Raw genomic sequence first — 25,656 nt, 5'->3', positions numbered from 1 at the left:
TTCCGTTTAAAGATGGCTGCCTCTTTGGGGCGTACTAATGCCGGGCGCGCTAGCCCGTTCCCTGACATTTCGCTGTCTGCGGTGCCCCCGCTGGTGGCCGAGGTCAGGGGAAGATGGCGGCCTCCCTTACCCTCAGGCTGGGCAGAGCCGGGCTATGGAAGGTGATGGTGTCCGCGGCCCCGCGCCTCCGCCAAGGCGGCTGCAGGTTCCTGAGAAGCGGGGGGACGCTGCAAGGTGAGGTGGTGGGAAGGGCACCGAAGTGGTGGTGGAATAACTGCGTGACAGCTGCAGGAAGGTGTGAGGTTTGCAGAGCTGTGGCTCAGTGCCTCAAGGTAGCAAGTAACTCATATTTAAATGCAAATAGGATGCAATGCAATTAACATGGACAGAACATAGATCATACGTGGAACGTGTTTATGACCACTCCTTGCGATGTTTTATGTATCATGTATTTTGATGTAATACATCTGTGGCTGTTAATACTCCAGCCACATACCCTCTCTTGTCTGTTTGAAAAAGGGTTTAGAGAGTGGGAAAAGCTATGGAGGCATGCATGAGAAACGGCTTTGAGGAGTTTGGCGGTCTCTCGCATGTCTGGGAGGGGTTAGCAGAGTTGGAAGGGCGCGCAGGGGTTGAGAGTCACAGAGGGCTGTTTACCGGGTATAAAGGGGAGTAGAGCTTTCCACTCGGCTAGTGTGTATGTGTACAACAACAGGAAGGTGTGAGGGACTTGGGAGGCTGCGTGTCCCAACAGCACGGGTTGTGAAGTTTGGGTGGCCAAATGGCATGAAAGACCATTCTGGGCAATGGCTATCGAATTTTAGCACAAAGGGTCAAAGTTCAGGACAAAGTTCAATTTTACAGGCTCATTTGAAGCAGTCACTCATTAATATATAAGTAGGTAAATAGGTGCCCAGTGTACAAGTCCTAAAAAAAAGAAGGAGAGGGGACTAACCAAGTTGGGTAGTATAAAGTGACATCATGGTGCGTGACATCACAGCACCAAAAATCACAGTGTGTTACATCATTTGTAGCATCGTAGCCCATGACCGCACTGGAAGTGGCATCACAAGAAGTGACATCAGAGCTTAAGACCTCAAACATTTGTTTAGAACACCTACATTTGAGCACATTACAATATTTAACAAATTCGATTTTGCTTTAGGGATGTGCCAAAACAGTGACTCCACCCCAACACCAAATCTGGGCCTCAAGTTATACATTGGTTTTTTTAAAACCCTGCCACAAACAAGCCTTGTAAAATCTACTCGCCCACTTGCTGTGGTAGATCATATTTTATCAGTTCGAACTATTTTTAGGACCTACTCGCCCCTTCGGGCGAGTTGACAAAGAACAGGTGTTCTTTTCAGTCAGAAAGTGAAGAAGCAATAAAGACGTCTTTAAATCTTGTTCTTATCTTGACATTTGCTCTGTGTTCAGAGACAGAGATCAAAAGTCACATTGTCTTACAATTAATTTTCCTTCTGACTGCAGAGTTCCACGATTTTGCAAGGTGAACTGTCTGGCCTGGTGTTCAAAGAGTGTAAAATGAAAGGTTGTAGGGTGTCAGGTTTTTCTTAACACAACAACGTTAAGATAGCTAATAAGTCAATTGTACAAACATTTCAAAATATATTTTAGTAGTTGTGAAAGCCCATTGTTTGTAGTTCTGGGTGACGAAAACAATATTTTAATAGGATGAAAACAAATCAGAAGACTTGCTGATGTGCAAAGGATAAATGTTTTCTGAAACCCACTTTTAACAAATTAATATATCTATTAAAAGTGAGTGTTTAAACATAAACTGAGAAACACTCCTGCCCTTGTGGTAATGCTATAAGTAAACTGAGAGGTAAGTCATGGACCATGTGCCCCCCTATATGCGGGCTAGATTCTTAATATACATTGAGCACATTTTTAGTCTATTTAATCAAACTAAAGAGGTTTTTTGTACAGTAGAAATGCTGAGCTCACATACTTGAAGGTGCACGTGCATGTGAGAATGAAGAAAAAGGCGACTCTGTAAAGTTAAGGTATTTGTCTAGGATTACACAATTTGAGACCCGTTTACAGGTCAAGTACATTACAGTTAGGTCGAGTAGGTTATTCACGTTAGTCGACCTGCAGGCCTAGTAACATTTTATGATTTTTCGAGGCCTGACAAAGAGATTGTCAGCAAGGAGACACATTGCAGTAAAACTGTTCTGTTTAATTGATTGCAAGGTCTGCATTTTAAAATATCTTAATGGGGTTAAGACACCTGCTGCAGAGATCCCTGTGTGCCCGGTAAAATATCTGTGATGTAAAGTGCTCTGATACCGATGAGTAGAGCTATACCGCTATAAAAGAAATAAAGCAAATAGTGGCATATAGATTATTTCTGTAAATATTGAGACAGACTGGCACATCTGACATTCTTACAGTGCATGCATATGTCTTATATAGAGGGACTGAACAAAATCAAAAGTGCGCCTCTCTTAACTAGTGTGCATTTGTTTCCCCTCCATTGAATTTAGGTGTGAGGCTCCTGATAGCTCCCGGCCAGGATACTCCCAACAAAAGGAGGCCTGATGGCCTCTTAACTTCGGCCTTTACTATGGGCCCAGCTGGTATCTGATAAGCCTCCTTGCATGCACGTTGCTCCTCGTAAGGAAAGTAGACAACATGCAGGCAGTGTTGGATGTGTCAAAGTGTCTAAAAATTACACTGGGTCAAGTTTAGCATATTTTTGATGGACTGGATAATGTGGCAGGGTAGACGGCTTCCACCCTGTGAAAAAAAGTGGGTAGAAGCTGTCTACCCTCGAATCATGCCCTGCATGTGACCACAGCAAGTAGAAGTCAAAATAACTTTTTGGTTTTGTGTAATACATAGCAGTAGTGGGCAAACATGCACATATAGTAGGACCTATTTAAAGTTTTAAAAAATCAAGCAGACATACTCACTTAACCAGGGTTCTTTAATCTTTTCAATAATGAGAGCTACTTCTGATCCATGAAAACCGTATGACTGCACTCATCGCATGATAGTTAGGGCTGGAAAGACCATCGTTATTTGACTAATAGTCCTAAAATCCTTCAGTTAAAGTAAAAAAAAAAAAATACCCTGCCTTACTGATTCAAGGTTAAAGTAGGTATGTGCACACTTCACAGTGCTCTGAAAGTAAACATTTAATTACCACCATCCCCATACCCATGAGAAAGCCCTCTGGGGTAAAGATGAAACATAAATCAACCAAATATTATGATTGAAGTCACAAAAATGCATGCACAATCTCAATGTTTGATCACGTTTGTGACCAAGAACAATTGGAGGCAACTGCTCAGCCTTCTATGGGTTCCTTGATTCCGGGCTCTCACAAATGGTTTACTTTACCTTGTAGGTAATCCATCTAGCATAGTTGTACTTTACGCAGTTTGTAAGCCACTGGTTCGGCAGTGTTGTCCAACTCAATGTTTTCAATTTATAGTTCAATACTTCAGAAAAGGTTTGGATCCAGTGCACACCAGAAGGCCTATTAATGAAGGATTCACATCTGGTTTTGGTTAACTAGGATTTAGCTACAAACTTATCAGGGTGACTAGGGTCCAACATTATATCCTATTCCCCTTGGTCATTCCACCCATATTGATTCCATCCACATTTGGCTGCATTAACTACAGCAGTCACCGTTTTATCCTCGAATTCATGTTGTCCATCATATTCACCCGCAACTTAGTCTTTCATCCCTCCATAAGAAAAAATCTTCACACCTGACAGTCTTAATTCAAGAGGTTCAAATTTCCTGAATACATCTGACCCTAAAATCACAAATGGTGACCCTGATTCTGGCATTACTTCAACAACACCACCACTCACATGTTGGAGTTTTCTCAAAATACTGCAAACATAATGTGTATCATTTTTACGTCCAAATAATACTGATAATTCCCTTGCATCTTACATCTCATCTTGCTCAAAACCACATCATTATCACCTTCACTGTTGTTATCTTCCTCTGTTAGATACCACAGCCCTACCTGACATGCATCAAACTCTCACTAAATTACCTTTTTGGTTACACTTGAAACACACTAGACATAAAGCAGGGCAGTTCTTCTGCAGCTGAGGTGTTTTGTTTCCTCCAACACCTAAAACATGTTAGAATTTTTTTACTCCACATCTTGTCACTTTTGGAATTCTGATTAAACTTAATTTTGATCAATGTTCTAATCCTGTGATCTTTGGATGAGCCTTTACGTTGTTGATTTATGATTTCATTTCAGTGAGTCTCTGTATGACTGGGGCAAGATAATCATTTGAAGTAGGCATCAGAATTCTCTATTGTTTTTTGCAATAGTGATTGTTGCTTGAAGATCGGGATTGTCAGTTGACAGTAACCATTGTTGAATATTCCTGTTGTGTGTTCTCTCCATTAAATGATCACAAATAATTTCATCATGCATGTTGTGATAATCGCAAGTGATGACTAAAGCCCTCAAAGCAAAGACAAAATCATCAATACACTCCCCTTGTTGAAACCTGCTTCAAAAACTTGTCTTTCTAATATCACATTTATGCTCTGTGAAAAGTGCTTGCAAGAGCCTCTGTAACTGTGGCATATTCAGTAATGGCATACAAGGTTTCCCCTGCTTCGTTTGGATGAGATAAAATTCTTATTTCAATCAACGGCAATGTTTTTAAAAGACCTGACCTCTCGGCTTAAATTATGTACAAACAAAGCTTTTTTTTTTCTTGTGTTGGTAAATATGTCACCTGCAGTAGCATTGTGATGTGCGTCAAATGCATCTTTCCTTCTCGACTACTGGGTAAGCCTATGGTGGCTTACACAGGATCAGAGAAAATAGTTGATGAGGGGAAATATCTTCCATGGTTAATAATTAGAGGTAAAGGGGCCGCAAGGGAAAATGTATCAATATTAGTAGACAACAGTTCACAATGCACTACTATGAAGCAGCAATGCATAAAGAGTTTTAGATGCAATGCAGAATATACATTGCCCAATGGTAGAAAAATAACCAGAATTGGGAATGATGATTCCAGCAAGTGTAGAAATGTCACAAAAATGCCAGAATCTGAGATGATGTTAGTAACAAAATCACAGCAAACTTTAAAGCTGCAAGCATAGTTCTGCCAAAACTGGCCTGACTTCAAGATAGTGGCTTTTTATAAGTAAAAACATGTTATTACTTTTATGCCTGTCCCAAGTTCCGCCTGACTCAAAGATGGCAGACAGGGAGTGACACAAGATGAGACACATGCTCTCAACATTGGTTGAAAGTTACTAAAAATGGAGCTACAGTGACAGGATGCGTGAAGTGACCCCAAATGGCTCCACACAACATAGGACGCCTTCCATAAAGGGCAACAGTCCAAAAGGTTGTTATGGCAGACTCCGGGAAATATACAGTAGCAGTCTGGTAGTCGCATAGATCAGAGATGACAGGCTGATAGATCTGAAGTTGGCACATGGCAGATGTTGATTTCCACGATCATAGCCACTGAAATGAAGAAGGCTCACACACTGGTAGAGTGAGGCCCAGTCATTTAATGAAGGTAAGATCCAGGTACGTGACCATCAGAACCCTCACCACAGAGCAACTGTCCCCTTAGTTCAGATCCCACTTAAAACCCTGCATGCAACGCACATTCCAACAAATGGGTGCTGCATTAACAACTTAACAGACACTGAAGCCGTTTCTGGCAGGGGAGCAGGACTTTCTTAAGAAAGAAGATAGTCATGTGGCCGTGGATAACTAATCTGTGGCCGCCCACCCTCTGACCCACTGGCACGTGGCACCCCCTTTGGCTGCTGGGCAGGTAGTGCTCATTGAGAGGATGGGCAAGGTCTGGTAAGGATGAAGATTAAGCTGAGGCAAGTTATAAACTTAGGGGATGTGTTGTAGTGTATACTTCTAAGCTTCAAGACAATGCTATGGAGAGAGTGATTTAAGGACCGTCCTGTTGAGAAAGTGCTGGAAATCTCCATCCCAGTAAGCATAAATCTAAAGTGACCCATGGAGCTTTACACACTAATACACTGAATAGTGGAAAATAATGAATAGTGGTAGGATCATTGGTGCATGTGCCAAATAATTTCCCAAGAAAATAGACTGTGGCACAGGCTAGTCCATGCCTTTGGATGGTCTTGTCTACCCAGTTGGTATTAGTGTATTACAGCGGTTTCACATGTTCCTATGTGAACATAACACATGTTCTGGTCTCATGCATCATTGCCAGCTGCATTGTTAGAGGGGCATGTGACAAGCAAGAACCCTGGTGAGCACTTGTTGCCGGACCAAGTTTGAAGAGGATAGCATTCTTCTATAAGAGCACTGGTTAAAGGCATTCTGCATGTGACCACAGAGTGACCAGAGGAGATGGCGTGGTTCCTGCTAGCGCTGTGGTGAAGGAGAGGACCAAGGTTTTCTGATGACGCACAGCAACAGACCATGTAAATGGGGACTTTCTTTTCTTGCGCAATTAAGTTGGTGCTGGAAGAAGAGGGTGTGGTGTTTGGGGGTATAGCAGCGGGATTTGCTCATGAGATAACCCCACTGATGTCTTTGATTCCACACCTGGGTGTCAGAGTAATGTGCTGACTATGTTTGTCACCATGAAGGAATTTGATTGGGACATGTCTGGAGATACTGAAGGAAGACTATCCAAGGCCTCCTGGTTAGTTTAGAAGGAGAAGTAGGACTATCTCCCAGGATATTTGAGTTGAAATATGAGATTGTCGGTCGAGGGTGTACTGTGTCCTGAAGTCATGGAAAAATTAAACAAGCATTTGCAATGCAGTAGGTCTTGCATTTGCTTGAATTAGAGCGGTTGGCATTGTAAATTCATAACTGGACTTTTCTTGCCACATAAATTGGTTAACCGTGCCTCATTTTTTCATCTTTTCCTGCCATATAATTCCAGTGGCCCTGCATATAACTAAAGCACTTTAATTTACCTTCTTCCTCTATTTGCAGCAAGAAATGAAAATGTTGCCATTTAGCATCCTGATTTAAATCTGGAATGCTAATTCCAATAGAATACCACTTTCATCACCCCACCATCAGAGTTGCTGGCTGGATAACACAATTCCCTAAAAAAAGACACAAGACGGCCACAGAGGAGAAATAAACTACAAGTGTCACCCAAACATATCGAGTGATTTTCAACCAGTCATCATGTAATAAGGATGTTAAGTTGTCCTGAATCATGGTCATAATTATAATAAGGCGAGATTATTAAAACATATGCAATTATCATATAAACCTTTATCCTAAATAAACTTTTTACATTACACTGTAATCCTCAAAACAGCTCCTAAAGGGCACCATACCAAAAATGTCAATTGTAAGAAACCTGATCCTGTAACCATATTGTTAGCCCCTAGAGGGCATAACCCCATGAAAAAAACAGGAGGGCAATTTTAGGTTTAGCAGGCCTACTGCAATGATATTACAAACAAGGCCTTCAAAACAAAACTTCTCCCAGCTGTAAAATAAAAGTTCTAGCCATGAGTAAGCTTAAGATACTGGAGGGGTTATTTTTTTGGGGGTCCCCACTAACCTAGTGTGGGGACCCAGAGATGATATAGGTAGTATAACCACATGAAAAAAGAACGTGAGTAAGTAATGCAGTGTACCCATATATGTAGCCCCTAGAGAACATAGTGCATTACACATTTTCAATGCTAGCAGGTCTATTGTAACGGTATTACAAACAAGGCTTATAAAACATACCTTCTCCCAGCTGTGAAACAAAAGTTCCAGCCATGAGAAAACCTAAAAAGATAATGAATGGTGGTAGGGGGTTATTATTTTGGAGTTCCCACTAACACAATGTGGGGGCCCAGAGATGATGTAGACAGAAAGAGCACATGGTGGTCAATGTTTTGAAAGTGGGCCCATTGTCCTAGGGCCACCACAGTCTGAGTTATGAGAAGAAATGTTTTGTAAAAGTAATGCACTGCAAAGCATTTTGGGGCAAGTTTCCGGTCCACGAATATTTTAGTCTGTTGATATGACTGCAATACTTATAACAGTCCATAGAGGACACCACAGTGAAAATAGCATTTTTTAAAAACATGGTCATGTAACTGCATAGTTAACCCATAGGGGCCATAACCATTCAGCAAGAAAATGTCAGAAAGTAATGCACGGTAACTATATATTTAGCCCCTAGAAGGCATAGTGCATTACACATTTTCAGGGCTGGCAGGCCTATTGCAACAGTTGGTTTAGTTGTTGGTTGAAATTGAGTATGACTGAGTGAGGTTGTGTGTTTATTATTTATTGTTAGTCTCTGTGTCTTTGTCAGTTCTCTAATATTCTGGTTTTATATTTCATGAAAAAAAAATATTTGTACATAAAAAATATATATATATTCAGAAGGAGTTATATTTATGTTGAATGTTTGCATGTAGAAATGTATAGGAGAGAAATATGTTTGTACAAAGACTATTGCAACAACATTACAAACAAGGCCATTAAAACATTAATTACTCTTAGCTGTAAAACAAAAGTTCCAGCCATGAGAGCTTAAAAATACACTGACTGGTGGGAGGGGTTATTATTTTGGGTTCCCCACTAACATAGTGTGGGGACCCAGAGATGACATAGACAGAAAGAGCGTGTCAAGCTGAAAGTTTTGGTGGTGGTCCCATTGCCCAAGGACCTCCACAGGCTGAGCTGTCGGCAATTTTTTTTTGTAAAAGTAATACTGTGCAAAGCATTATGGGGCGATTTTCCAGAGTGCAGTGAATATTGTAGAATCGGCTCTCCTGCTGTGCCAGGACAGCATTCGCTTTGAGGATTTCTGTTTTACATGAAGTATTTACCAACTTCAAGTGTTTTAAGGGGAGAGCCACAAGAGATTACTCTGATTAGGTAACTGTAAACAAGATGACCAGTGCTCCAGTAACTCCGATCGAGTTCATGCTGTTGTGCCTGTTCGCACTGTGAGCACCATGGCCGCCATGCAGCACGAAGGGGAGAGACAAAAAAAAAAGTTTGCCCATGCTGAAGTATATCGGCAATCATGCAATCATCCTTGTAACAGGGGCAGTCTGCAGGGCACGGCGTGACAAAAACAGCCTCAAGGCGGGACAAATGCAAGGCATTTACCAATGACATCAAGTGATTTTTGAAAGGCAAGCCCAGGAATGAATGAAAGTGATGGGCGTGGTTAAAAGCCCACAATACTTACAACAGGTCAAAGTGCTTGTGCGCTCGATCTAAAAAGTGCTTTTCTTGCGTTTGTTCGTTTAATGAGGAAAGAATGGTTAGCTGGTTATTTAATCTGGTTGGTTTGGTGTGTGATTTTCATGTGTGGACATGAGCCATACACCTGTTGGTAATGCATGTGACGTGGTTAGTACGTTTTCATACAGGTTAGAGTTCTGTTTGAAAGGATCTTGTGATATGAATGCTATGTGTTGTAAAACAAGAAAGGATGTGCCTCCTGTACGTTGTGTTAGGTGCTATACTATGAAGGTTTACTTTTGACTCCATATGAGTTGGTATGATAGAGCCTGGTTAGCAGATTGGAAAGAGGGGAGTAGTATTCTTCTGCATGTTGTGTAGATAAATGTGTGGTATCCTCATGTTTTCTTCTATTCTGTATACCGCACTCAGTATTCTTTCGGTTGTATGTTAACTTGAGTGCATCCTCCAAGTATGTTCCCAGGTCCTATGTTCCTGCCTTGGAGGGTAGTTGTCGGTTAGGTAGTTATCTTGGAACAACAGAACTGGGCAGACTCTGGTTAATGGGCTCCTTACCTTGGGTACTTTGTCGTTAATAAATGTATTGTTACTTCAAACCTTTAGAGTGCTTATTGTGAGGAACTTACTTCAACAATATGTTGGTTCTGTGTGTTTGAGTATTGGAGATGTGGGGAATAGAAGTACCCTGTCGCAAGAGACAAGAGTTTAGTGTCCTTGTGCACATTGGCTGGTGGCCACAGGTTCCACTAGTGCGTGCTGTTGTACCTCTTGATATTATGAAATTAATGTGGTAAGAGAGGCAGAGTATGTTTGAAATAGTTTTGTGATGTGGTTTTTATTCAGTTGGAGTTGGTTAGTGTTGTGTTTGATTGGTAGTGTATGATGTAGCTCTAGTATAATGCAGGTGAGTACTTCATCTGCTCATGTAGTCTTGTGTCAATGGTTGCATTGCTGGTCTATTTTAATGTTTGTTGTGTCAGTTTTTTAGTATGTGTCTACTGGAGGCTGTCCACATGGAAGAGGTCAACACTTTTTTGGTTCAGTTTTGAGAGGTTTGGGTGCAACAGTTTTGGGTGCAACTTAAGTTCTTTCTTCGCCCAGTCCTATGTTAGATGGTTTTGTCTGGAGGTGGGGTGTGGTGGAGTGTTGGTCTGCACTTTTTTGTATGAGTTCATGTTGCAGCATGTTGTCCTTTAAAGGAGGAGTGTGTTGCTTGTTGGAGAGGGCTAAAGTGTGACAGTTTGTTGTGCTGTGTAGTTTAGTAATGTTTTGTGCCTTGAATGTGTAGACCTAGATATGATGAGAAACCCTTTGCCTAAAATAGCCTGTGGGTTTTGTGCTCAGGCTGGTGGGTGACTGAGCATTCATGTACATTCATAAATGTTGCAGGATATCACTGTGAGTGTGCAGACGTGATGGTAGCGACTCATGTTAGAGGAGATCACAAGACATTCACGCCTTGGACTGTTGTGTAATGGTAGCCACAACCTTGTTGTTGTTGATTTTTCTTTCAGATGAGGTTAGGACACAACATTCTCTGGTTGCTACTTGTCTTTGTGAACATGGGAGAGTTTTACAGGTTGAATGATGGTGCTTTAAGATGTAATAGAATGTTGGTACGGAGTTGAAACTAGTAGATGACTAGAGTTAGAGAAAGGATGGAGTCTTGATACAGCCTACCTGCTTTTGCTGCAACCTAAGAGCCACATATGAAATAAAGAACTTGCCTCCTACTTGAGAGGCTCCAGACTCCTGTTTGAAGACCCTGCCCTCTAACTTCAACCTATGTCTGTAGTGGAAGAGACCCTATTCATCTGTTTGCTGTCCTAGTGCCTCCTTTGTTATAGCCATGATAGACCGAGTTTTATTTCAATGCTAGGGCAGTACCACTATCGATATAATTGTCTGTTATTGATAGATGGAATAGGAGCCTGGCATTTCTTCAGAGCTTTAAATAAAGGAAGCCAGCACTGCCCATTTGGAGACTGCCCTCCTCCACTGGGTATGAAAAAATCCTGCATTTTTTAACTCTTCCCTTTACTCCCCTCCAACCCTGTTATGCAGTCACTTGAGAATGTGGTCAGGTTGAGTCGGGATAAAGTAGTAGTTCCAAATCTATCTAGAAGACCTGAAATCTATTGAAAATGCCTGCGTGTTTACATGTCTGGTACCCTGCATTAAGGTGTCTTGGTTGGAATAAAGCTCTGGGTCCACCTTTTATTATACTAAATATTCCCGGTGTAAGGAAGAAATAAGAGAATTCCACCTTTGTTTGGAAAAGTAGTGACAACCTCCTACTGTCCCCATTTCTCTGGAAACACTTTGGGCTAATTTGTTAAGGAATGCAGTGGGCTGAGGTGGACTCTGCGTTGTTTTATGTGCCCTATTGAAACGTTGGCAGAGAGCACACCAACAGGGAAATGTAATTAATTTCCTCTGCAAAGTAACCTTTTCACCACAGTTTCTTAGCCTCTGTGCTGTCAACTGTTAGATGTTCCTAATAGGCCAGTAACAAAATGTCATTCAGGGTACAAGGCTGATGTTGCTTTCTTGGTCCTCTCACTAAAAGCCCTTCACATTGGCTAGCAATTAACCGGTTGACCCCTCATAACTATACGGGTGCTCATGACTATGAAAAAATACCACCAGTGGCCATGGGTCCAAAGCTAACAAGGGTTGATTCAAAACCAAATGACACATTCATTAATTAGCAACTGTTTTAGCATAAAAAGAGCATTCTTGCACTATGCTGAGTATCTACATATGTGGAGTGGAGGCTATTATAGGCCGGCTTATGTACGTGGTACAAAAGTCAAGCTCACAGTTTTAAATATGTGTTTTTTCTTTAGACAATCCACAAGGTTTTGAGTTTCTGAATTTTATCAGTACTTTGGTGATTCATTGCTAATGTTTGTTTTTCGAAGCCCAAAGACAAGATTAAAAGAGGTCTCTAGTGGCTTGTAGTGACTTTAGAGCTTACTGTCCTTACAGTTTCAGTTTTAAATTCTGTTTTAAATTCTGTTTTTACATTTTCTCTTTGAGATACTTTTAATATTATCTGACTCGTCCCCCATTTATGATGAACCATTGTAACAGTACATCTTATAAATATGTGTAACTTTATTTTAGCAACAGTCTCTTGTAATATTTTAAAGTACCTCTTCCCGGTAGCAGCATTTTTTCCCACTGTCAGACGATTGTTTCGTTCTTTTCGCTTTGCATTCGGTGTCATTAGTTGTGTAGAGATGATGTTTTGATGACATGTTCTCATTTAAAAAGCTGCAGCTGTTTTAGGATGGACTTGCTGTTCTTAACCGGGTCTGCCGTACAGATCTTCAGATCAGACACTCAAGGCTCACATCTTGAATGAGTGGTTGTCAGAACCCTACTGTTTATCTTTTCCTTCCCTACTCTTGCTCCATTTGGAGTGTTTGACTGTGTGATGTCAGAGGATTGTGAGTCAAATGATGCAACAGTGCACCACAAAGGCGTTGCAGCAGGACAGACTTTTTCCAGTTTTTGATGGACCTTCATCTACATTTTGATGGCACATAAATAATTTGGAGGCAATAGAACAAATTCTCAATATTGGTCGCAAATATAACAAATCTATTCTTTGAAGAAACTGGGAGTTTCAGCCTGCACTAAGATTTAACAGCCTGTTTTATTTGACTGTCCATAATTTATTAACACTCATTTTATGATGACGTAATTCTGTGGAGAAAAGACAACTTCATGTGGAGGGAAGAAAGGTGTTTATTCAGAGAATGCAATGTAGAATCCGCATAATTGTCCACCTCCCAAATACTGCTCCCCGCTCCCACTCATCATCACACTCTAGAACTGGTGGCATCATGTTATCTAGACACAGGTAACCAAGATACCACATCTCCCCTTCTTAATAAAATACAATGTAGAACAAATAACTATATACAACACGGCAATATGTTACCTGACTACACTATGGATTCAATAGTACTGGTGGAAAATTGAATTATATTATCATATCACTATACACACTAAAATATCAATTACAATGTTACATAGTGCAACAACAACCCCATCCCATCTCTTCCGCTAAAATAAAGGGATTAAAATAACGTGTTCATTGCCTCTTTTATAGTGTAAGTGCAATCACATCACATCACAAGATCAGTGAATCTTTCTGGCAACACCGCAGATCTACTTACACGTTTTGCTGTGGTACCACCACCCAACTCAGAAGTGTGGATATTCTCAGAAGCAATCCTTGACTCCTCTGGCAGGGTAGATGTTGCCACTTCCTCACCTACATTCCCTGTTTCATCCCACATCCATTCCAGAGAATGTGGAGTATTTCCTTGTCCACTTTTTGCAAATTGCCAATCCAGAACTTAATTGCATCAGGACCTTCTGCAAAAATGCCAGACCTTTTTGTCGGTCAACAAAGCAGATTTACCATAAAAGTCTATTACTTGCAATGGTTCTGAAAATCTGCTACACCCCTTTTTTGCTTTGTGCCCCAATTTCACTCTCACCCAATCACCTGGTGTAATATACACTTCATTTACACCATGTTGTTCTCATAATATGTTTTGTACAGTGTCTGCATTTTCAGCAAATTACTTTTCACCACCGAGGGAGACCATTTACTGCACATTTTTATATTCCTCCAGGCCGTGTTGTTTTTTTGTAAATGTCTCTCTCCCTCTAAGAATCCTAAAAGGGCTGCAACCAGTTACTCTGGGTGTTTTTCTGTATGCCACGATTGTGCTATTCAATTCCTTTACCCAATGCAACCCAGCATTGATAGCTGCATGTACACCGCCCATTATCACTCTGTTGAAGCCTTCTACAACACCATTACCTGCAGGATGGTAAACCAGCTTGTTCCCTCCCCCCAATACCATTCCTGCTTAAAAATCTTTCATACTTTTCCAAGACAAATTGAGGTCCATTATCTCTTTCGATAGGATGGTCTTCGGGATACCCTCTCTTAATGTCTTCTCTAAAAAGGGAACTATTGCATTAGTATTGATAACTTCAGACAAGACCCTTCAGTCTCCAGCCACTTAGAGTAATGGTCCATAACCACAATGACATATTTAGATACACTCCAACCATTTAAAAAGGGTCCCAGAATGTCCAAACTCAGATCCTCCCAAGGACAATCTGTACCCTTCCGGTCCTACAGAGATGACCGGATCACTGACTGTGCTATGTCAGAATTGGCAGATAACTGGCAAATCTTCACAAATCTTTCCAGTAGGACAATTTCACCCTCCTTTTCAGTTTAACTATTCCAAGGTGTCCCACATGGTTTATGTAAAAATTATTTATCTTAGCCCTTCCAGAGGGACCACCGTGCCCCCCTCCTTAGGACGTATGCAGCATCACTAATGGACAATTCATCCTAAATTTATCACACTTGTAATCACCATGTAATTCACTTGTTTGCCCAACGATTGGTAATAAATTGTTTGATCAATACCAAGGTTTCATCTTCCTCATACTTAGTTTTCCATTGCCATTTCCATTTGCCATCACTTATCACTGCCACGCTGTAGTACTCTCACTCGACACCTACTTGTTCACACAAAGATAAGGAAGAATGGCTCAAGTAGTCTGCTACGTTGTTCTTTTTTCCAGATTTGTATTCAACATCATACACAAAGTCTAGTAACCTGAGTCATTCTTTCAATCAGTGGTGTGGCTCTGATTATACCGTTGGATGTGAGGACTTTGACCAGTGGTTTGTGGTCTGTACATAGCGTAAATCAGGTTCCCCACAAATACTGTTTGAATTTCTCCTTTGCCCAGACCACAGCCAACATTTCCTTCTCAGTTACTGAGAATTTGTCCTCCCCTGGGGATCATGAACGGAAAGCATATGCTACTGTGGCCTTCAGCTGCCTTTGACACGGTCTCCCACAGCACACTATGCTCCAGACTCCACGATGTATGAATCTGCAGAACAGCCCTGAAATGGATCCACTCCTTCCTCTCCGGAAGAACTCAGAGGGTCAGGCTCCCTCCCTACACATCTAAACCCACAGGAGTCAGCTGCGGAGTTCACCAAAGAGTCCAACTCTTCAACATATACATGACCCCACTCGCAGCCATTGTCAGAAGCAATGGAACGGATATCGTGTCATACACAGATGATGCACAGCTCACCGAAGACATGGCCAATAGGGGATTACCACTCGGGAATGGAGCAGTCGTCACCTGGATGAGAGAAAGTTGCCTCAAGCTCAACTCTGACAAGACAGAGCTCATCATTTTCTGAAACGCCATCTCGGCATAGGACAACTCCTGGTGGACCACATCTCTTATCACCACGCCTTCACCGACTGAGCATGCCCGCAATGTAGGCATCATCCTCGACTCCTCCCTAACTATGACCCGACAGGTAAAGTCAGTCATCTCCTCCTGCTGGCACACCCTCGTCAAACTCTGGAAAATTTTCAAATGGATCCTAGCAGACTGCCGCAGGACAGTCACCCACACCTTAGTCACAAGCAAGCTTGACTACGGCAACACTCTCAATGCCGGCACCACGACAAGAAACATCAAAAAGCTGCAACTCATCCAGACGCCGCCAAACTTGTCCTTAACCTCCCACTCCAAGAATATATCTCCCACCACCTGAGGACCCTCCACTGGTTCTCGATAGAAAAACAAATCGCCTTCAGAGTACTCACCCGCACGTACAAAGCCATACATAACATCGGACCGGCCTACCTGAACCACTGCATCTCCTTCCACACCCCCACCAGATCCCTCCACTCCTCTCAACTGGCTCTGGCCACCGTTCCTCCCATTCGGAAAACTATTACCAGAGGTCAATCTACATCGCAGCAAAGAGCAAGAACAACCTACCACTATGTCTCAGACAAAGCCCATCGCTCGCCATCTTCAGGAAGAAGCTCAAGACGTGGCTTTTCGGATGAGTATCCACCCTTCCTCCACCTTGAGACCCTCACAGGTGAGTAGCCGCACTCTACAAAAATGATTGATTGATTGATTGATTGGACTGTACATTCCTCCGCCCTACTTGACAGTTGAGTTAACACGGCCCCCAGCCCCTTCACACTGGCATCTGTGGTGACAATACTACATGCCCCTACCTTAAACCCTTGCAGAGAAACAGCTGTTGTAATGTGCTGCTTTAGTCTTTCACAATTAGGTTGTAATTCTTCAGCTGAATTCTTTCCTTACCTTCAACAATTGTCTTAATCCATGTGTCATCATGGCAAAATTCTGTACAAACTTGGAATCAAAGTCTGCAAGACCAAGTGAAGACCTGACCTCCTCTTGGATGTTGGGGCTTGAGTATTGCTAACTGCCTCAATGATGTCCTTTTTGGGCGAAATACCATCCTTTCCACTTCATGGCCCAAGTAGGTTACTAAATTCAATGCAAATCTGCATTTATTCAGTTCAGCAGTGTGGCCTTTGTTCGTCGATTTTCTCTAACATCATCTTCAACTTTGTGTCATGTTCAAATCTGTCTCGGCCCATCACCATTATATTGTCTTAGAAGTACGTCACTCCTTTGATGCCTTTAAAAAGTTTGTGCATCAGGCTGTGAAACACTGCGCCGATGATGCAAGGCCAAATGGCATGCATATGAAGCTATAGCGACCAAAGGGGGTGACAAACGGAGTGGGGCTCCTGCTAGATGGATGCAGTTGAACCTGGTGATAGGCCGAGGTCAAATCTATTGTCGAAAACCATTTTATACCCTTGGTTTGTAACAAAAGCTAGTCAATTCTTGGTAGGGGAAACTTGTCTATTACTGCGGGCCTGATTACGACCTTGGCGGATGGGATATTCCGTCACAAATGTGACGGCTATCCCGTTTGCCATATTGCAAGTTCCTTTATAACCAATGGCACTTGTAAAATGGCGGGTGGGATATCATCACATTTCTGATGAAGTATCCCATCCGCCAAGGTCGTAATCAGGCCCTGTATTTTTATTCAAGTCTTTGAGATCAGAGCATAGCTATAAACGGCCGTCCTGTTTCCGAGCTACAACTAGGGGTGACAACCATTCTGCGCTTTCTACTGGTTCTATTATCCCTTTACTTTCCAGACCATCCAACTTTTTCATGATGCTTTCTCTGACACTCATTGTTATATTCCTGAGTTTTTAGACATACTGGTGTTACTCCATCTCTCAGCACAATTATGTGAACAAAACCACTTAACTTCCCTATGTATCCCAAAAATACACTTGGAAATTGTTTCTTGATCTCATTAACCACAGGCACAACTTCTTCATTAAGTAGCATTATTTAGTCTCCACTGTTGGGGTCCAGTATAATACCTAATGTTCCTTGATCCCAATGTTCATTCTGTACATCTACATCTTCTTCATTATCCATCACACACCTAACAGCTTTCATGTTCTCTTGCAAACTTTATCAAAATGGCCCATGATACCGCAGAATGCTTATTTGGATTTAACAGCTGGACAATTTTTTTCCCTGGCCATTGTGACCTTTGTTACCGCATCTAAAACACATTGGACGCCTGTCCTTTGACCCAGGTTGTCCCTTAACTGATTTCTTCACACAGGACCTTTACTATTTTGTTTTTCTGTTTTCCTATCGACATCCTTGGTATTTGATACCTTACACACTGACTCACTCTCACCACCATTTTTCAATGCGGGCTTTGCACATCTTTTTGACATTTCATCCTTCCTTACAAAGGCTACAATTTTATTCAGTGGTGAGTGAATCTCTGCATACCCTCAGCTTCTCTTGGATACTTGCATTATTAGAATGCATCCCTACCTAATCTATTATAAGATCATCATGCAAGGCTCCAAATCTATATGTAATCGCTAGTTTCTTGAGTGCGACTACATAGTCCTCTACTGACTCCATCTTTGCGTGTTTCCTTTGAAAGAAGGCGTACCTGTCTACAGCTGCACATACAGTTGGTTGGATAATGGGCAGCAAGATCTTCCAAGGCATCTTTAAATATGTCTCCACTGTCAGCTGGCCTTGTTTTCTTTTCCACCTTGCTGTATACCTGGAACCCTTCTGCACAAGACTATGCAGAAGAATCTTTTTCTTCCTAGATGCAGTAAATTCATCATAATTCTTCTCTTCAAGGGCCGACATGTAGTTAATAAACTATTCCTTTCATTCTAGTCATTTTAGCAAAGGATCTCCAGGACGTGGAAGGAAGTGTACGGTTGGAATACGATGACAATTTGAGGCATACATAGCAGAAATTGTCCTACTGGACACTATAAGTAAAAATACGTATCCTACTAATTCTATTAATAATACCCAAAGTATGCTTCCCATAATCTACAATGCTCAAGGTAGTGTGCGCAGAGCTCAGTTGTTGTGTCACCTAACACAATGCCCACTTATTCACAATACTTTGTTATACTTGTCACAATAAGTTGTGCCTATCACTGTAGTGTAGTATGATGAGGTGTGCGAATCACTGTAATTTACTGGCAGTTTTGTTTGCAAAGTTATCACCTGGGTAACTCACCCAGGGTGATACTACAATCCCTTAATGTGCAAATCACTGTGACATGCACAACAGCTGCTACACTTGCAGCCTACAAAGTCTGTTTCTCAAGGGTGCATAGTTACCTCCTGCTCAATTACCACTCTTCGCTCTCCAACAGCGAGGTGTGCAAATCACTGAGGACGCGCACTGTTGCTTCCTGTTACACAGCTCTTCAATCTCCAGCTACGAGGCGTGTGAATCACCGAGGAGACACAATGTTGCTTTCCGACGCATAATCTAGGGGCCACTGCATCAGCACCGTGCTATCCAAGATGGCAGCTAAGCAAGATAAGCATGTGATTGCAGCGTCTGAAGTAAAAGTGTATGTATTGCATGATGCTGTAGTTGATGTCACAGCAGCAGACGTAGCTGGTAGAATGTCACAGTAGTCCACAGCATATCACACTCAGTCGCAACCGCTAGTGAGCACATGCTTGAGTGCATACAATTTCCAAGGTGCTCGCGCTCACACTCACTGCTGGTCCCACAGTCCCGCAAAATGTGACTTCCACGTATCAAATCTTGGAGTACTGCAATAGTGTTTCTCTGCACCTCCACGGATTACCCCTGTACAGCTCCTACCAACATTACTTCGCTCCTTGCTCTCCCCCGAGCAGGCATTCTGGTTTCCTGAGACGGGTGTAGAAATGAGGGTTCCAGTCATCGCCAGTTTGTAGAAAAGACAACTTCACGTGAAGGCAAGAAAGGTGTTTACTGAAAGCAAGCAATGTAGCATCCTGACACCACTGATCCACCTTCCAATGTTGCTCCCAGTCTTCATCACATTCTAGATCTGGTGGCATCATGTTACTTAGACACAGGTAACCTAGATATCACACACTGTTGATTGGTAATGCATGATTGATTTGTACATTTTGCTGCTGTACAATTGTCAGAAAGCCACCACACTAAAGGTTTTTTTTTTTTGCTTGGAGTATCTTCTGAAAGCCATTAAACATACAGCTTGTTGTTCTGTCACTGCATCGGTAAGTTGGAAAGCAGTCCACAGCTCCGGTTTGTCACCAAAGCTCTGATTTCTCAAATGAATAACATCCATTAAGAGTGAATTCCTTGCTTCTCCTCATAGTCTCCTACAGAGCCACATTGTGCTTCCTTACTCCACCAATGTCCCTTTCTTGTGTTACAGGTATGACATTTTCTTAGAGTACTAGCCTGTTTCAGACTACAGTGTGATGAAATAACTTCAGCTTCACTTACTAAGTTTAATTTATTAGTAACAATTAAGTGGATCCCACAGGCACAAAGCCAGGCCTCAGAGAAGAATCAGTTCAACTGTGCTAGCGCGCCTGGTCCTCAGTAAGTAAACTTACAAGGGGACGCGTATAGGCCGATGAACCTTTTGATTCGCGTGGAGTATCCTAGCCATGTAGTGACCAATGTTATCAATATAACCACTAAGAAAATCATTAATCATTAGTCAATTATATCAACATTCCATGAATAACCACAACTCAATATACGTTTTAACAATTTTTATTTCCCTATTAGTTACAATACTAATCCATACGGCAAATTCAAATCTTATTCAGTCAGCTCAGAATTAGTTCAGTAGTGACCACCAGTAACATAACCTAATCAGAACTTGAGAAAACATATGCTCTAATGCTTCAGCATAAGCCAACAAAGATGTATATATCAACATTAATAACAGAGTTCAGCAATCGGTTTGTCAATCATTTGTCACTGTCAGCGTCACCCAAAAGAACCTTACCTAACCCAGATTAGCATTAGCATGTGGGACTTCATGCCAAAAAAATTTAGAACATGAATTTGTAAAAACATCTAACTAGGAGAAAAACTATTTAAACCAGCGCAGTTGGTACCTAGAAAGAAAGGCACAAAAGTTCAGCCACATTGTCATAGCTACCTATCCACGGAATGGATCAGCAACAAAGTCAGTCTTCGTCTTCAGGTCATCAATTGATCAGCAACGCATCAGGCTCTCAAGGGCATTAGCCCAGTGACAAAGCCTCGAATCTCTTCTCCCCCAATATTGCATCAAATTTGGTATAACGTCTCTCCTCTGACATATGCCCCTAACATCTGAATTCTCCCCTTCTGTCACGTCATTATATCAAAGTTGCCCAGTCCATCCCCTAATTCCTAATTGGTCAGTTAATCACCATATATGATGCTACCCAATACATTCAGTTCTTCAAATCTATGAATTATAATATTCCATTGCTCTCAGGTTGTCGATTGGTTCACGGTGCGATGTCCTCATCATCCGGCTCATCAGGTATCGAAAATGTTGCATCTTCTTCTCCAGTCAGTGTCTCTATTGTTCGCGTGCTGGGAAAGTACATCTAGCCTGCTCCACACACTGTATGTTGCAACTTTTATTCTTTTATCTCCTGTCCGTTGGTACATTGCAGAAAATTCTACCTGAGCAGACTTTATTAACATCGAGTGGTTAAGGGTCAGTTCAACACATTAGCTTCTTTACAGTGCATGGTTATTCTGCTGCTGCATGAGGCCTGGCAAAACTAGGCCACAACTTCAGCTAAGTTAGCTATACAATATAATGCAAAACATATGTTATACAGCTTACTATGACACATTACTACATTGTTATTGCACATTTTCAATATTTCACGCATTTTTATCATTTTAGTATAACTTGTGCATATATATGGTAGCCACTCTTCGTGGGCACAATTTCAAACGTGCGCATTAAGTTTCTACTTTTACTTTTTGTATCATTTTCTTGTTAATCAAAACGCATAAACACTCAATAAATTTTTAATTAACATATCTGCTTCAACAACTGCCACTGTAGGCTGTCTCAAGAAACATTCTGGAGCCTTGCTGTTCACACGGACAAGCTACAAGAACACATATGTGAGACCAAACATTCCCAGCAAGAGCCATTCTAAATCTCCACATCGTGGTCCATTACAGGCCACAAATAATCTAAGTTCTTCATTTTTATAAGTAATTCCAATATGCCATTCGTAAGCCAAGGCGTATAATGTATTTCTCAATTCCGAGGAAGGAAAAAACGTTTCTTTTCTCACTCTACCAATTTTAGCATACACTTTTTCAAATATTTTTCCAGCAATATCTCTTGAATTAATATTCTTTTACTTTTTGCTAAACAACATCTTTCCTGATAGGATTCTCAGAATGTGTATGTGTGTGTGTGTGTGTGTGTGTGTGAGAAAAATAAAAAATAAAAAATAAATAGCAAATAATGAAGCACACAGTTTTTTCCCCCTGTTTTTTGGTCTACTTTTTAACACATTTTGTCAGAGACTTTCAGAAAAATGTACCATATGTGAGCTAGTATCAATATAGCAATATTAAATGTGAAAAAGAGTAACTTGTTGCTGCATGAAGTGCATGTAATAATCTGAACTATGGGAATTAGTAGCTGCCCTAGCATTTGTGATAGTGAAGTGTTTCTCCAGAAGTGCTGAAGGACAGCACATGTATTAAACATGTGGACTCTCATGGCTTCAGATTGAGTCATCTAGCTCCCTTATCCAACGCTTATGATGTTATCAGGAATGTGGTGAAAGTTAAAAAATACTCAGTTGTTGCAACCAGTATTTGCATGCTTAGAAAAATCCTGGCAAATGTCTTCTGAGGCACTACGGTATCCATTGCAGCATGTTCACTTGCCCTGTCAAGTATTGAAATTGTTCTTTTAGCAGCTGAAAATAGAAGGTATGTTGGTGGACGAAGCAGGAAGTGAATCTCAAAGGATATGGATTACAGGGCTGCCCACTTCCTGAAACAAAAACAAAAAAGCCTGGTCTATACTATCCGTCCACAAACGTATGAGTATGGTGCCACCACTGCTTCATGTCAACAACCCAGGATGTGGAGAGTATTCTCATGCTAGCAAAGATGGCATGCTAGCTACTCTCTTCCAGGTCACACAACATGTTTTGGACCTTGGAATCACCTAAGACATGCCTAGACCTCAGTGCACGTCATATTAGTATGGCCAAGAAAGCCCAATACCAGTCGGGCCACTCAGGGCAGAGGCATATGCCTGTTTCTTATGCATGAAACATCCCAACAAGACTGTCAGTTGTGCCTTGATGTCCTTAAGGGCCTAAAATACTGGGCTCTGTTCAGAATTACTATGGTAGATAGAATATAGCTTTGCTATGGGAGTGTGAAACGTGGATTCATGTTGATTGTGTTGATAGCGTTGTTCTTTTAACATGAAAATGAGTTTCTAAGTTGCTGGAGAATGTGTTGCGTTTCCCAGCTTGCACATGCAGACGCTGAAAAGTATTTTAACTGAGGCTTGAGATCTGTAAGATAGTTACTATCAGTGGTTCCCAACCTGTGGTCCGAGGACCCCTGGGGGTCCACAAAGCCTCCTCAGGAGGTCCGCGACTGCTTAGGAAATTAAATAATATTAACAGATTAGGTCCCCAGCTTTCAGTAATGACTCCGTGGGGGTCCCCGGATTCTAAGGAAGATTCAGTGGGGGTCCCAGGGTTCCAGTAATGATAAAGTGGTGGTCCACAGAAGTCAAAAGGTTGGGAATCACTGGTTGCTATAACCTAGCCATGCCATCTTCAAGCTTCCCCTCCAACTACTGTGGGAGACAGCAATCAGCAACTGTTAAGAAACCACAGCATGTTCTGATGCTTTCTTGGCGTGGATACATGATCACAATTGGGTATCCATGTTTCTGGGCCAAGAATTTTTTTTATGCAAAGTAAGTGATGAAAATAATGTGCAAGCTCGGGCAACAGAAGTTTGAGTGTCGTCAAACATCGGCAAGGCCAAGTCAATTGATGAGATGGACAATTGAGTGCCTGGTCCTGCTTGTTAGACCACAGTGATGACAGCTGGATGTGCAAAAGTGGTTACTAAGGATACATTGAAAATACCCACATGTGACAAGGTCCTCTACCCATTCAGCAATCACTAGTAAGAGATTACTGAAAAACTATTGTTCATCAGAGTTAGTACCTTAAGGGGAAACATAGTAAATGTAAAGGTTGATGTCTAGAGCCAGATATTTACCCAGTGACTGTATAGATCGCTTTCAGTGTAAATTATCTTTTAGGTGGTCATTAAGAACTAAGGTTGTAATGTTGCAGATTGAGCCTTTTAAGAGGAAGCATGGAATCCACAGTGCCCATATATTCAAATACTCAAGTACGATCCTCATAAGTGATGCATGTTTCTTGGCAGTATGTGATGTCAGGTACAACAACTGTTCCCTGTACTGAACCTGAAAATCTTTAGATCTAGTTTGGTTGTATGGGTATTCCAGCATATTATTTTCAATGATCGAGGCAGCCAGCTTTAGGCAAATTTAGCAGAAAATCCTGGTCTCTATAGGTAATCAGTGTTTTTTTTTTTTTTTTTTTTTTTTTTTAATAGGAATGTTTGTTTGGTACTTCTCTAAATTCTTCCCACTATGTTCTGGCTCAGTGGTTCCCAATTCCAATGATGATTCAGTGGGGGTCCCTAGGATCCATTAATGTTAAAGTGGGGGTCCACAGAAATCAAAAGGTTGGGAACCACTGTTCTGGTTTATTTCCACCCTCTTAGTATAAGTATTCATGTTTTTTCTGATTTGCATTATGAATCTGATAGACTTATAGCTGCAGATTCCTTACCTTACAATCTTCCCCATGCATCAAACTGGAGCCGGAATATTTCGAGCAGTACCCCTACAGGCCGGTAGGTGGAGTTGTTCGGCTCCAGGTTGGCCGTACTGGAAGTGACATGCACAGTGCCTATATAGGCTCCACCCCAGCGCACTGACATAATTTATTTTCTTTTTGTGCTAGTCAGCGCTGTGAAGAGTATTCCTTTTCAATTTTTCACTGACTTTTTTCTCGACTTTTTGTTAACACTCTTTTGATGGTTTCTTCTTTTGGTGTACTAGGGATGTCTATGAAACCAGCAGGTTTCATGCCATATGTTGCCTTTCACAGCCATATATTCCTGACAGACTCACCCTTAGTTTGTCTTTAGTGCTTGGAACAGGACCGTGACTCCAAGACCAGTGAGGACTGCTGCGCCAAGCACCCTAAGGTGACGAGGGAGAGTTCCCTCAGGCTCCTTGCTGCCTGATGGCGGACAACCCTGCAACCCTCACGATTCAGGTCATGCTGGAGGTCGTGGGGCTGCTGGCAGAGCAGCACCCAGCAATTGTCGTCTTGATCCAAGTCATCTGGTAAATCCTACAGAAAGAAGTGGAAGAGGAGAACTGCAAGAGACCTGCATTGGTGGCTGATGCTCCACGATTGGGTCAGTGGCAGACCACTCTCCCTTCCCTAACCAGAGCTGACTATAGTGACTGACACATTACTCCTGTGCTGGGGTGGCCAGCTGAGAGAGGTGGAGATCATAGGACTCTGGTTTCCAACAGAGTCTGGGCTCCATATCATCCCGTTGGAGCTTCAGGCAATTTGATTGCTTATGAAAGTCTTTCCTCCCTCCTTAAGGGGAAGGCTGGTGAAGGTGCTCACAGACAACACCACCTTGTGGTACTGCAACAAGCAGGCTGTGATGGGATCGTGGACCCTTTGTGAAGAGGCTCTGCGTCTCTGGACATGGCAGGGACGTCTGGGCATTTCCCTGGTGTTTCATCACCTGGCAGGCTCTCCAAAAGCTGGGGTAGACAAACTCAGTCATTGATGGCTAGCGCATAACGAATGGCATCTCCATCCGGAGGTGGCGCAAGGTCTCTTTCAAGAGTGGAGAGAGCCTTTGTTAGATCTGTTTGCCTTTTCTGGGAAAACCCAATGTCCGCAGTTCTGAGCCTGAAGTTTCCAAGGCGTCTCTCTCTCTCTGAGATACTTTTCGCCTTGAGCAAAGCTTCAGACTCCTCTATGCCTTTCCACCGATATCACTCCTGCCCAGAGTTCTCAAAAAGATGAGGAACCATCTGTCCCTTGTCATTCTTGCTCC

The 25,656-nt window shown here is 42.0% G+C and overlaps 1 protein-coding gene across 1 annotated transcript in view; it reads left to right on the top strand.

Moving 5' to 3' along the window:
- The first annotated feature begins 73 nt into the window (after positions 1-73).
- PDHX (pyruvate dehydrogenase complex component X) overlaps positions 74-25,656 on the top strand; it is a 361,556-nt gene continuing 335,973 nt past the window's right edge. Inside the window, exon 1 of the mRNA XM_069221839.1 lies at positions 74-234. Coding sequence (XP_069077940.1) covers positions 114-234 — 121 coding nt within the window. The 5' untranslated portion in view covers positions 74-113. The remainder of the gene's footprint in view (positions 235-25,656) is intronic.

Source organism: Pleurodeles waltl, chromosome 3_1, assembly GCF_031143425.1.
Source record: "Pleurodeles waltl isolate 20211129_DDA chromosome 3_1, aPleWal1.hap1.20221129, whole genome shotgun sequence".
NCBI classification, from domain to species: domain Eukaryota; kingdom Metazoa; phylum Chordata; class Amphibia; order Caudata; family Salamandridae; genus Pleurodeles; species Pleurodeles waltl.
The sequence above is the reverse complement of the archived record's forward strand: the minus strand, read 5'-3'. Positions and strand labels throughout refer to the sequence as shown.